This window comes from Anolis sagrei, chromosome 1 (assembly GCF_037176765.1).
Source record: "Anolis sagrei isolate rAnoSag1 chromosome 1, rAnoSag1.mat, whole genome shotgun sequence".
In the NCBI taxonomy this organism is placed as follows: domain Eukaryota; kingdom Metazoa; phylum Chordata; class Lepidosauria; order Squamata; family Dactyloidae; genus Anolis; species Anolis sagrei.
Window position 1 is genome coordinate 264,007,509 of NC_090021.1, and position 13,652 is coordinate 264,021,160.

The window sequence follows — 13,652 nt, forward strand, 5'->3', positions numbered from 1 at the left end:
AGTACTGAAGTACCAGATTCAATAATTTAATGGAACTCTGGCTGCTTCTATGGAAGGACAAATATCTCCCTTATCCTAACTGAGGTTTTCTGATGCTGAGGAGAATACTGGCAAATGTAGTTTAGGACAGGGCCTTTTGAATTGCTGCCACAGGGGTCCTCACCTTCCCAAACTATATTTCCCAGAAATCTGTGCTCTGTGTCTCCTTCCCAGTTCTCTCAGCTCTTCTGGTCCAATTGCCTTTCTCATGGCTAGAGGTAGCCTGCATCGTCTTAAGAGGAATGGAGCCTCTTTGGCTTTGTCTCACTTGCTTCTGCTGAAAATGAACCTGATTTCGGGAGGCTTTCAAGGATTACAGCATTTAATGAAAAGTGTAAGGTGAGTTTTGATTCTTAAGTTTTTGCATGGGAGCCCCCTGTGTATCTTAGTATCTGTTTGTATATACAAATCTTATGAAATAGATATGACAAATGAGTTACAAACCAAGTTCTGCATACACCTATTATTTTTATCCCTCTCAGTTTCTACAGGGAAAGTTTCTTTTTGGGAAAGTGGCCTCCCAAGTGCATAGAGAAAACAAAATCTAAAAAAACAAACAAACCCCAACCCTTTCCCTGACTCTATACTACTTTAGTACACTACATCCAAGAGGTTTTTTTTAATGGAGATTGTTTATCAAACTCATGAGTAGGACAGTAGGAACAATGTTTCCAATATAACTTCAGAACCCTTAAGGCCCTACTCTGTTATGTAAGACAGCTTAATTTGCAACGCAATGAAAATTTGGTCAGATTTTAAGAACCCAGTAATGACTTTAAGTAGGAATTACTTTCATGTGGAGGATTATCTATTAAAGCCATGAAATGCTGTGAAATTTGTCATTTTTGACAGAATCACACCTGTGAAATCCACTAGTGTAGATTCATTGGACGTGCATTGCCTTATACAGTAGCAACAGCCAGCTCTGAACAGACTATAAAATAGTAACTCAGTGTGGATATAAATTCTTCAAAAATTCAGTTTTAAAATGCTAATCATGGTCCATTTCTCTCCATTTGTCCTAAATTTCTATGAATATCAACAAATCCAATAAAGTGGCATTTGGAAACTCTCCCTTAAGGTATTTAAAATAATAATACAGATAAAGTTTTTGACTGGTTGTTTGTTTTACTAACCCATGTATAGATATACAAGTTAAACAGTTATCAGCTTACACCATCAATGCAACTGCCTGAATCCAGCATACTTGTTCTTTAAAGGGGGAGAAGTTAAGAAGGGATTGTATTTCTTATAGCCTTTTTATAGCGTGTAAACTCTTCCACATATACAGATTTATTCAGGAAGATGTTCTATTGTTTTAGTTATGTTTAAAATCTTCATTATTGTTTCTATGACTATTATCATAGAGGTATTTCCATACAATTGGAGAATGATTAGCCATGGCAGAATTTTCAAAAACGCAGCTGCTACCTGAACAAGTTAGATGATTTATGCCAAAATTTGGAAGACATATCTACTAGGAATGTGTGATCAATTAAAAACATAGTTCTAAACTCCTCCCAAAAAAAGGGTGCACTGGATCTTCCTTTCTAAAGTCTTTCCAAATTTTGGCTGGTGACATTTTCAGAACTTAATGAAACTTACAAATCTCCGTAAGTACTTTGTTAATGGCGATCGCACGTGATCAATAAGAAAGACATCACTGCCAGTGGGAAAACTTCAAGAGCTCCTATCTCCCTCATTTTTAAAGCTATTGAGGTTAAACTTGCTACAATGGTAGAACACATTTACCACTGTTAGCTCTCCAAATTTCAGAATGTTTGACTTATCCACACCATCGAGGGACATCTAGACTGACCCCATTTTTTCAGGCAGAAAGGCACCATTCAAACTCTCCAATTAATATGCTTCCCCTATTGACACACAACCATATAACTACAATTTAGCACAGATTTCTTCTATTACTTACTTAAGTCCTCTTTGCAGATTCCATGATTTTATATCTTATCATAATTAGACTGACTCTAAACCATGGCTGACTGCTGCAGCCCAATGCATTCTGGGAAATGTAGTTTAGCACAGGCATATGGCTTCTCCTCACTTCCCATTAAATTACTATAAATAGGGAAACTTCAGGGGCTCCTATCTCCCTCATTTTTAAAGCTATTGGGGTGAAACTTGCTACAATGGTAGAACACATTTACCACTCTTTGCCCATCAAGTTTCATAACGATTCACTTATTCACGAAAGTTTGGGGATTTTTCAAAGTTTTAAAAAACAACAAGAGCTAGCTAGTCTCTGCTCCAAAAATGCTGCATAATGATGAGCACAGATTTTTCACACCCATACACATAAACACACACTTGTTTCCAAAAGATCACTTTGTTGTGCTTCCAGATTTCAAGATATTCTATTCCACAACAAATGGACTCAAAGCCCATTCCCCATCCCCACCCCACCCCACAGTTTTCATATAAACCTAGTGCACATAACAATTTCTCCAAACACTTCTGGGTATGTGAATATTGGGCAGGAGCTGTGCAGAAATATATGTTCTCTCATGCAGTGGGGAGAAAATTGCAAACATTACTTATTTGAGGATAAAATGGTCAAACATATGCATCTCTACTCTTTTTCCAGTGAAGGCCACTTTTACCTTTTTTACATTTGAAAAAAAAACAGAACAACATATCCTGCACATGAACAAGTGAAATATAATATAATAAAATTTAAAGGAAATTAATTTTGAATAAAATATGATCTTCTTTGCACTGATAGAATTTTAAGACAATTTTAAAACTAAAATTGACTTAAATTGTTATGAATTACATCATATAGAGCAGGCATCCTCAAACTGCGGCCCTCCAGCTGTTTGAGCCTCCACCGCCCAGAATTCCTGACCAGTGAACAAGCTGGCTAGGGCTTCTGGGAGGCCCAAATAGTTGGAGGGCCACAGTTTGAGGATGTCTGATTTAGAGCAGGATAATCAGTGCTAGGTAAATGGGATACACACAATGTATTCTTCCATTAGGTACACTTGGTCAGTGTACGTCAGGCTTCTGGGAGCTAGAGGCCTGAGCACCTGGAGGACCACAGTTTGTGGATGACTGATATGGATTGTCCAACATATTGCTATCTATCTATATATAAATGCTCTGTGCATAATGAGTACCTTAAAAACAAAAGAACCAATGAATGAAATCACACCAAATTTGGCAACAAAAAGTCTCACAACACAAGGAGTGACTGTCACTCAAAAAAAATATGATTTTGTCATTTCAGTTGTAGTTGTTAGGATTTATAGTTCAGCTACAATCAAAGAGCATTCTGAACTCCATCAACAATGGAATTGAACCAAACTTGGCACACAGAACTCCCATGACCAACAGAAAATACACAGATGGAGTTTGGGGAAAATAGACCTCAACATTTGAGAGTTGTTGTCACTGGGATTCACAGTTCACCTACAATCAAAGAGCATTCTGAACCTCACGAACGGCAGAATTGGGGCAAACTTTCCACACAGAACCCCCATGACCAACAGAAAATACTTAAGGCCACCAAGCCAACTCCCTTCACCAGGGCAAGAAAACATAATCAAAGTCCTCCTGACAAAGAGTCACCCAGCCATAGAGATAGATAGATAGATAGATAGATAGATAGATAGATAGATAGTAGGCCTGGGTAACAACGGAAAAATTTGTTTCTAAAATCGATTCGTTTTTTGGGGGGTTTTTGCGTTTCGATATTTAAAAGAATTCCGAAATTTTTCTTTTAAAAAGTTTGATATTTACGAAATTTCGTAAATGTTAAAAAAATTACGAAACATTAACGAAACAAATGCAAAACAATAACGAATCGATTCGTTAATGGTGGACGCGACCGCGCAATACGCTAAAAAACCTCCAAATGGGACAGGGGGAACTTCTGAAGCTTCCCTCTCCCTCTGTTGTTGACTGTTGGTGTGATATTATAATTTTTTTTCACTAATTAAACAAAAAACAACTATAAAACTTGCCCCAGACATGCGGAAATAATAACGAAACAACCTCAAACCAATAACGAAACGAATACATAACGAATCCGAAGCATTTATGAAACGAATTTAAAAATTCGTTTCGTTTTTAAGTTGCTCCAGAATGGTTAGTTATCGCTTCGTTATAAAAAAAATAACGAATTTTAACGAATTACGAATTAACGAAACGAAACCGCCCAGCCCTAATAGATAGATATGATTCACACACACACAGATATATTATCATAGATTTGAAAGGGACCCTTAAAGAAGGACAATGATATGTTACATGTTCCAGGGTGGGCAACCAGACACTCTCCACATCAACACTGACAAAGAAACAGCAAGAAGTACTGTTTACCCACAAGCATAAAGAAATTACATATATTAGAAACCAACGCTTTCTCATTACTTTATTTTCCAGATCAACAGACTGGGCCACAGCAATGCATGGCAGGGGACAGCTAGTATATTATAAATACTCATGTACAGGTTGACCTCATGTAGTCAAGGACAAGTTTAGGGGACAAAATTATGGATAAACTGAAGCTCATTTAGAGGAGAGGGGAAAGCACCCAGGTGCCATCACAGGCCACAGCCAATGCCATTTCCCCATTTATGCATTCATAAAAGACAGAGGCAGTGCTGCAGAAGGAAGCATAGAGGGGATTAGTGTTTCCCAGGAAGAACTCTTGCATTTCTCCATACAACTCAGAGAAAGTGGTGGTTCCTTTTTTTATATAAGAGTTAAGGTTAGCATTGACCCATGGATAATTCAGCCCAGGCTTTTTGGGCTGATTTTTGACTAAAGCTTCTAGACGAATACATGAGTATATAGAGTAGATGTATTTAATTTCTTGTGACTCAATGAATATGACTAAGGGAAGCAAATTCCCAATATAACATCTGAATGAGGTTATTCATTCAGTGACTAGATTATTCACCATTATTATAACAGCATCTAAATTACTTTATATAGAACAGTGCTGAGACCAAATACATAGTTGGTTATATTCTAAATCTGGCATTAAACATTGTCTTTGGGGTTGTAGTTTGGATAAGAGGGCTGTAGTTTGGATAAGACACCATGCAGAACAAAAACACAATTTCACTTCTGATCTTTGCTTACCAACACAGGACTCCCCGGAAAGTGAATAGGTTCCATTGTCATGGAAACCGCTTCTGCACTCACAGTGGTACCACCCTGGGAGGTTAACACAGCGTGAATGGTTGTGACATTCAATGATCCCCTCAGCACACTCATCAATATCTGCCTCAGAGAAAAACACAAACCAGCCAGGATATTAATTTCCTTCGACACCAACATTTCAGATACTTAAAACAACAACAACACAAAAGCCTTTCAGGACAAAACATAACACATATTTTAATGCATGGGTTGGTAATCTATATGTCACTCAACCAGAATGTTACCATCTTATATAGATTCACTCTTGGTAACTACCAGTTTGCATTATCTACAATAAATCTAGGAAGGATGTATCAGAATATTATAAATAACTTTGCAGGGCGGGGATCATATTTTGAACTAGAACTTTGAACATTTTTTAGCCAACATCTCCAGTGGGACTAATAGTAAAAACCAACTTTTCCAAGCTCTAATTTTATTAAGTGCAAACAAACAAGCTTTGATGACAATCAGCATAACTGCTGAAAATAAACATCTCAACAATGTTGAAATGCTTATTTACTTAATCTACGAATCTTGATATTAACATCATAAGGACATAGCTAAATGTTCAAGTGGAGTTTTCAGAAATTTAGCAATAAAAACCCCTTATTTCTGAAAAGATGTGTTCCATTCATGTGTTAATATATTGTATTAAACGTATACCAAAATGGCAAGCTACCAATATGGTGCTTATTAAAATTGCTGTGCAAACTTTCTAAATTTTGAACTAAACATTTGTTCAAACTTATTCATTTGAAAAGAGGGGGGGGAGGTCACAGAGACTTCTGTCCCTCTGTAGCATGTGTCTGTTTCTCCAGTCATGGATGCAATCATTTGATGACCAATTCTGAAATAATGGGACCAGATACATACAACTGGATGAAATAAGAGCCACTTGAATTGACCTATTAACTATTTAAGATTTAAACCTGGAAAACCCTGCTAGAAGGATAGTGCAACCTAAATGGAAGTCTTAGTTGAGGCAGTCGTCTATCTGAAATAACACCTCTCGACTCTCTTCTGACGTTTGATGTTGATCATGCCAGATGGTCATATTTTGGAAAGCAGACCAAGGGATCCCATTGCCACAAATCCATAGAACTAAAAATGAAGAGTCAAACCCATGTCCATCCCAAGAGCAGGCTCCTTTCCAGCTCCCAGGCCCCCCAAAGAAGACCCTTCACTCAAAGGGTGAACCAATTTTTGCTGCTATCCTCCCAAACCTGCACAGTGAAACCTATTAAAGATACCATTCTGAGCCAATTCCTCATTCCCCCATAGACAGTAAGTGGAAACCCCCCACTCCAAATATGGGGGGAGGGATTCCTACACAGCTCCAATAGGCAAGCATTTGAGGCAATTATTTTACTTTTAAGGCAAGCCTGATTCTGGTGAGTTTCACTGCCATACAATGAGTAGTGGTCAGTATGCTATCTTTCATAACTTCAACATAATGAATGTATCTGAAAAAGATCAGGGAGTTAGTACACTTTGGGCTGAACCTTAGCAGCTCCTGTAAATCACATGGGAGCAAAAACAGATTTTTAATGCTTTGATTTTAGATGATTTTACCAGGGTGACTCTGCCAAGTATTTATTCAGGTGTGTGTGTGTGTGTGTATGAGAATAGTGATTTTGTTTACTTAACTTTTTTGCCATAGCAAAAATATTTTGAACCATCACAGCACTGAGCATCTTGTGCATAACAATGGAACAATAGAATCAATTGCCATATTTTATTGATTCTATTGTTCTTGTTAATTTTATATGTCTGCTTTTAAATATGTTATTAGTTTTAATGTTGATATACTGTCTTTTATATGTTGTATGGCACCATTGTATGCTTTGTAAGCTGCCCCAAGTCCCTATGGGAGATGGTGGTGAGGTATAAATAAAAGATTATTGTTGTTGTTGCTATTATTATTATTATTATTATTATTATTATTATTATTATTAGTCCAACAATTTCATTTGAATCCATTTTAGTACTATGCTGCAACAAAACAAAAGTCAAGGGGGGGGGGTGATATTTTTGCAAGATATCTGTGGAACAGTACAACAGATCAAGGTGGAAAATCTAACCCTATTTCTAGAGTCAGATTCAGCCACAGATGAAAGGATGTGAATTAAAGCATGGGCTTTTTTTTTTAATAGTTAAAATATACAAGTTTTATTCCCCCAAAGAATTTCAGTAAATATGATAATTTTCCAATTGTTTCTTTTAATCCCCTAGCTTTTCTGCAAAGTGCACTTATACAGATCTCATAATATGTAATAACTTTGGCTATTTATTACTTTTACCTGTAAGGTATTATCCTTTTTGGTATGTATTTTGAAAGGTTATGATTAAAATGATCTAAATAATTGTATCTTGACCTTAGAGAAATTAAGAGGCTAATTTTTTTTCAAGTGGTTCATGGAGAAAAATGGTTGAATCTTCGGCTCAGACAGAACCATTAAAAATACCCACTTGGATGGCTTTCAGTATCACTGTAGGAGATATCACCAATAATAAATGAGTGTCTTTCATAAAAAAGATGAGTTGTTTTCATCCACTGAGAATCATTTCTATCCAAGAAGAGAAGAATAAAAGCAGACTGAAAAGATTCCTTCTCTCGGAGAAAGAGAATAGTATTTACAGATAGTATTTGCATAGGATTTGGTCCATGTGTTGCTTAATTCAAGCGGTACAATGCCAGAATGAGTCTTGAACTTAAGTGCACATATATCTTATGGTTACATTACAATGAAACCCAAAGTTTGAATGCACAGAGTCACTTAATGGGCAGCCCCATTTCTCACAGCAGCTTTTGCATATAGTTGAAGTTAGGACATTGATTCTTGTTTGTTGTTGTGTGCCTTGAAGTCATTTCTCGCTTTAAACAATCTTAAAGTGACCTATCATAGGATGTTCATTCAATATTCATTCAAGGAACATTTGCCTTTGCCTTTCTTTGAAGCTTTGAGTGTGACTTACTCAAGGTCACCGAGTGGTTTTCCATGGCCAAGTGGAAAGTCAAGCCCTAGTCTCCAATGTCATTGTCAAGTGCTCAAAACATAAATAATGTTATTGTTGAATTTAAGTGAACTGGCCTCATGAACTGAGTTTGTAATATTATACATAGAAACTGATTTTAGAAACCGTTAAAGATGTCACATTGTTCAATTTACTGAAACCCCTATTCAGTTTGTAGCACTAATATACTGGGTGAAGAATGGTGAATATGTTAGCCAATGCCATGCCAATATTCAGTGTTCAGTTGTGGTTCACGGGCTATATTATTTTCTTTTGTACTACCCATTCAATTTAATCTGGATTAGCTGCATATATCTAGCACATGGAAAATATTATGAATCAAAACGCTTTCAACATTTGAATTGCACATACATTTTATGAAGAAAGCACCATCAGAAAAAAAAATAATTATGGGAAGACTTTTAAAAGTGCACCCCAAAAGGAACATGCATAATTTTCATAAATATTAAAATATATAAGTTATGTCAAAATTTTAAGAAATTTACTTGTGGTGTCTTTTTGGTGATAGGTATTTTTTATGAACTTTGAATTATTTTGTATCATTTCCTTTAATGGCATCAGTGAGATCAAGGTTTTTCTGTCTCACCACTGTTATTCTTAAGGACATCTTGATTTATTTGCATTTTACAATGCTTTATATTATACCACCTGCCCTGCCTAGACCACATAATGATATGGAAATGGGAAACTGTTTTATCTTTTGAACTCTAGTTCCTAATTGTATTTGAATGTTGCTACAGTAAGAAAACAAAATTGGCCTTTTGGCATTCATGGGAGAAATCTATGTATAATTCGACATAACTAAGTAAACATTCCTCTGTCTCCCTTATTGCCCTATGATAAATTTAGGTAGGTTGTGCGGTGAATTCTGCTCCTGCCTTTGCTGTTATCTCCCTGCTAGAAAATCCAATATTAGCTGAGACATGATGCACCAGTCTACCTTCCATGATTAAGGAGGCCAGGAAATTAAGGATTTTCTAGACACCATTCCTCTAAATGAAGTTTCTCATGATTTTTTCATGTGCCATGCATGGCAGAACAAGTTTAATCCTATTTCAGTAAGTACAACTGCAGGTCACTTACACACCAATCCGTTCTCTACTTACTTATTCTTCCATGGTATTATAAATCTGTAGTATTCTGATGTTGGTTGCTTCCTTCGTTCAGCCTTTATTTGACTTACCTACATTCAATTTTCTTTCTTTCATTTGCAAAAAACCAACAGAGGTTTCCTTTAATTCACTTATGTGGCACAGTACCACTGAACATATATTTGATTTAGATTTATGGAGCTGGGTTTCGACTGGTTGGTACAATACTCCCAAAGCATTCAAAATGTGAGGAATCCCAAGTTCATATTAGCTTCTTTGAGTTATGAAAGGGGTCAAGTGGTGTGAAGTTATGCAAAGTATGTTAGAAAGAGGAAGTATGGTAATAGATTACTTTTACAATAAATCACTGCTGGGTCTGAATTGCCACATTTATCTATCTGTATGAAGGATCTGAAATTAGAAGTGGAAACTTTTAAAAGACACGAGAAGATGCCAGAAAAAGCATTAGACAAATGGAATAACTGTTAATGCATACTTGATGTCAAACTCCAACACATACAAAAGTTAAAGGAGAAAAAAAAATCAATAAAAACAGCCCCAAGCTAAGCTATTGTCACTCATACTAAGCCATACACAGCCACTGAGCTGACAAGGATGTGGCAAAAAATGAATGCATGCTTTGTTTTGTCAAATATAGTTCAAGAGTAATTCTAAGATAGCAGTGAGGTGAAGCATTGTTATCTGAACAAAATGTTCAGGTTTTCATTGCTTACCGAAAACAATTAATAAGAGGGAAAATAAAACTACCACCTGCTAAAAAACGGTATGAGAAGGGCAATGGCCCAGCTGTGCCATGCCACCGGTTTTAGCAAAGAAATTCTACTTATGTGAAAGAAATAAGAAGAGGCATTTATTTATTTATTTATTTATTTATTTACTTCATTTGTATACCTCCATTCTCAGCCCTAAGGCGACTCATAGCGGTTCATTTCATATTTCCAGTAGAGCATTTTCACCTGTAAAGACCTGTCAAGCTGCATCATCAAATAAAATAAAACAAAATAAAAAGATAGTGTTCCTCTGTGAAGGAAGGAAATTTGATGGTTTGATTATATGCATGTCCTATCTTTCTTCCAAGATAAATTCAATGCATCTTGCAATAATTTCCCAAAGATTTAGCAAAAATATTAGCTTACAATACAATGTTATTTAAAAGCATGGTTAAGCACTGTTAAAACACACATAAAACCTCAATTATCTGTAAAAGATTAAAAATATAGGATACCACTTTACACACCTACTACAGCTCCACAATTAAAATGGAAGGCCTGTCTTCATAAAAACATTTTCATCTGTTGGCAGAAAGAGAACATGGAGTAGGCCAATAGGACCTTCTATGGAAGCAAGTTCCACAGCCAGGGAACAGCTACTGTATCCTCACAAAACAAGTTTGAAAAATTGTTGAACTAAAAGAAAGCACAACTGATTTAAAGACTTAAACTGACTTGTATGAGAAAAGCATCCAGGAAAGCTGTTTCAATAGGGAAACAGTTCCAGTCAATAATAATAAATAATAACACTTTATTTGTACCCCGCTACCATCTCCCCATGGGACTCGGTGTGGCTTACATGAGGCCGAGCCCAAAACACAACAATACAAGCAATAACAATACCCTGGTTCTGTCATTTATTTATTTTTACCTTTGCATCTCACCTATACGCAATTGCTTGAAGAGTTTAATCAGTCATCCATGGATACTTTTTTTTTTCTTTTTGGCTTCAGACAGTGTTTTTGTACATTCTTCCCTTACAACATCTCTGGATTTATGCTAGAGTTCCTTTGGTTCCCAGTCCATTAGACTTAATAGTGCAAATCTATGTTTACTTTATTTTTAACTCTACCAGGATATTTTTCAGATCTCTCACAATTTGGTAGGATTACTGATTTACTGTTCTTCTTCATCTATACTATTTTTTTATTAGATCAGTTCATTATCTTTCCCACGAACTATTCCTAGTCTTTTTGCAGACTTAAGAGTTTCTCCATATTTTGGACATATTATGTCCAAATCTGCCTGCATGGTTAAGTTATCTAGAGAGATCGTTCTCTGGGAACCAATCATCATCATCATCATCATCATCATCATCATCATCATCATCATCATCATCATCATCTTTTATTTGTATACCGCTCTATCTCCCTGAAGGGACTCAGAGAGGTTTCCAGCATAGGTAAAGCATCACAAAAACATACAAAATAATCATTATAAAACATTGACATTATACTATACTAGCTGTGCCCTGCCACGCGTTGCTGTGGCCTATAGTAAAACTTATCAAAGTTGAGGTAGATATCTGGACTATTATGAAAGAGAGGTCCCTACCTATTCCTTCCCCCTTTTCCTCTCCCTTTCTCTCCTTTCTTCCTTCTCTACCTCTTTCTTTCTTTCCTTCTTTCACTACTTGGTTTCATCCTTCTCTCTTTCCTTCATTCCCTCCCCCTTTCTTCCTTTGCCTTTCTTCCCTCCCTGTTTGCTTCCTTCTTTCACTTTTTATTTCCTTTTATTTCACCACCATCATAACATTAACAATAATGCAATGCATTGCCTCTGGGACCTGACACCTCTCCCATTCCCCCTAAAAGGGTCTCAGAGGAACAATAGCATCATCATCATAATAATAGAAATAACAACCTTTACCCGCCACGTGTTGCTGTGGCCAATCTTCCCTCTTTCTCTCCTTCTTTCCCTCCTTCCTTCCTTCCTTCCTTCCCTCCCATCTTTCCTTCTCCTCTTCTTTCTCTATCTCTTTCCTTCCTTCCCCCTTTTTCTTTCTTTTCTGCTGTCTCTCTCTTCTTTCCTTCCATCTTTCCTTTTCTTCTTCCTTCTTTCTCTAACTTTCCTTCCTTCCCCCTTTTTCTTTACCTCCCTTTCTCTTTCTTCCTTCTTTCCTTCCTTCCTGTCTTTCCTAGATTTTGACTGGGCGGGAAGGGGCGGGGTGGGGTTTGGAGGGGGCGTGAAGTAAAAGGAGGTAAGATTGGGGTGGGGGAGTGATGGAGCGTGGGGTTGTGTGTGTGTGTGCAGCGGCGGGGGGAGTGATGGAGCGTGGGGTTGCATGTGTGTGTGCGGCGGCGGGGGGAGTGGGGTTGCGTGTGTGCGTGTGCGGAGGCGGGGGGAGTGGGGTTGCGTGTGTGCGTGCGGCAGCGGGGGAAGTGATGGAGTGTGGGGTTGCGTGTGTGTGTGCGGCGGCGGGGGGAGTGGGGTTGCGTGTGTGTGTGCGGCGGCGGGGGGAGTGATGGAGTGTGGGGTTGTGTGTGTGTGTGCGGCAGGGGTGTGTGTGTGTGTGCGGGAAGCGGCGCGGCGGGGCTTGGAGTGGGCATGGTTTCTGCAGAGGGAACGTTGGCCGGAAGGGCATGTGCGCGCGCCAGGGAACTTGCGGCTGGGCGCCAATGCGCATGCTCAGTTGTTTTGCCGTTTTGTGAGTGTTGTTGTGTTGTTTTTCATTTTGAGTAGATATGTTTGTACCTTGTGGGTTGTGTTATGGGCATGGGAATTTTGGTTAAGTTTCGTTGGGGGATTTTTGAGTTTTGTTGTTTTGCCGTTTTGTGAGTGTGTTGTTGTGTTGTTTTTCATTTTGAGTAGATATGTTTGTACCTTGTGGGTTGTGTTATGGGCATGGGAATTTTGGTTAAGTTTCGTTGGGGGGTTTTTGAGTTTTGTTTCCTCGTTGGATGCCCCTAACAAATTTATATATATAGATAACAGTCATACATATTTTAAAATAAAAGCCAGTTCAGTACCTACACATTCAGAGATAGATAATAACTGGAAGAAGGTCCCTTTCAGCTGACACTTCTCACTTATGAAACACCCCTTCTTCTACAAGTGTTTCTTTTGGGAGGAGGGTTGCCTGCTACCAACTATGATGACCTTTTGCTGCCAGCCTAGACCTACATGTCGCATGAATTGCACAACTACATTTCATGGTCCTTCATGATCAAAATGAGATGGATGTTAATTATTTCTCACTATAATGTGGAAGTGCTGTCCTGGGATGCAACTTACTCTAGGAGGCATTGACAGCTTTAGGAGAGTGTAATTGGTAGAAACCACATCAATGAAAGGGTTAAACCTGCTGCACTTCAATTTATCCTACCCCATTCTCAAAAAATAAATAAATGGGGGGGACCCTCATATATAATAGGTGCAAATTCATTTCATATACTATCTACTTTGACACTTAAATATTAACTGATATTCTATTAGTGGGGTGCGACTATCATTCTAACATATGTGATCATAATGCACCAGGGTGGCATCGACAGAGATTGGAATTCTGTATTAATCATGCAATGAC

General features: G+C 37.7%; 1 protein-coding gene across 2 annotated transcripts in view; it reads right to left on the reverse strand.

Moving 5' to 3' along the window:
- NELL1 (neural EGFL like 1) overlaps positions 1–13,652 on the reverse strand; it is a 604,942-nt gene that overhangs the window by 53,492 nt on the left and 537,798 nt on the right. The window contains exon 16 of one of the 2 annotated variants that reach the window (XM_060765749.2): positions 5,146–5,286. The exons of the other annotated variant lie outside the window; for it this stretch is intronic. Coding sequence (XP_060621732.1) covers positions 5,146–5,286 — 141 coding nt within the window. The remainder of the gene's footprint in view (positions 1–5,145; positions 5,287–13,652) is intronic. 2 annotated transcript variants of the gene reach the window in all.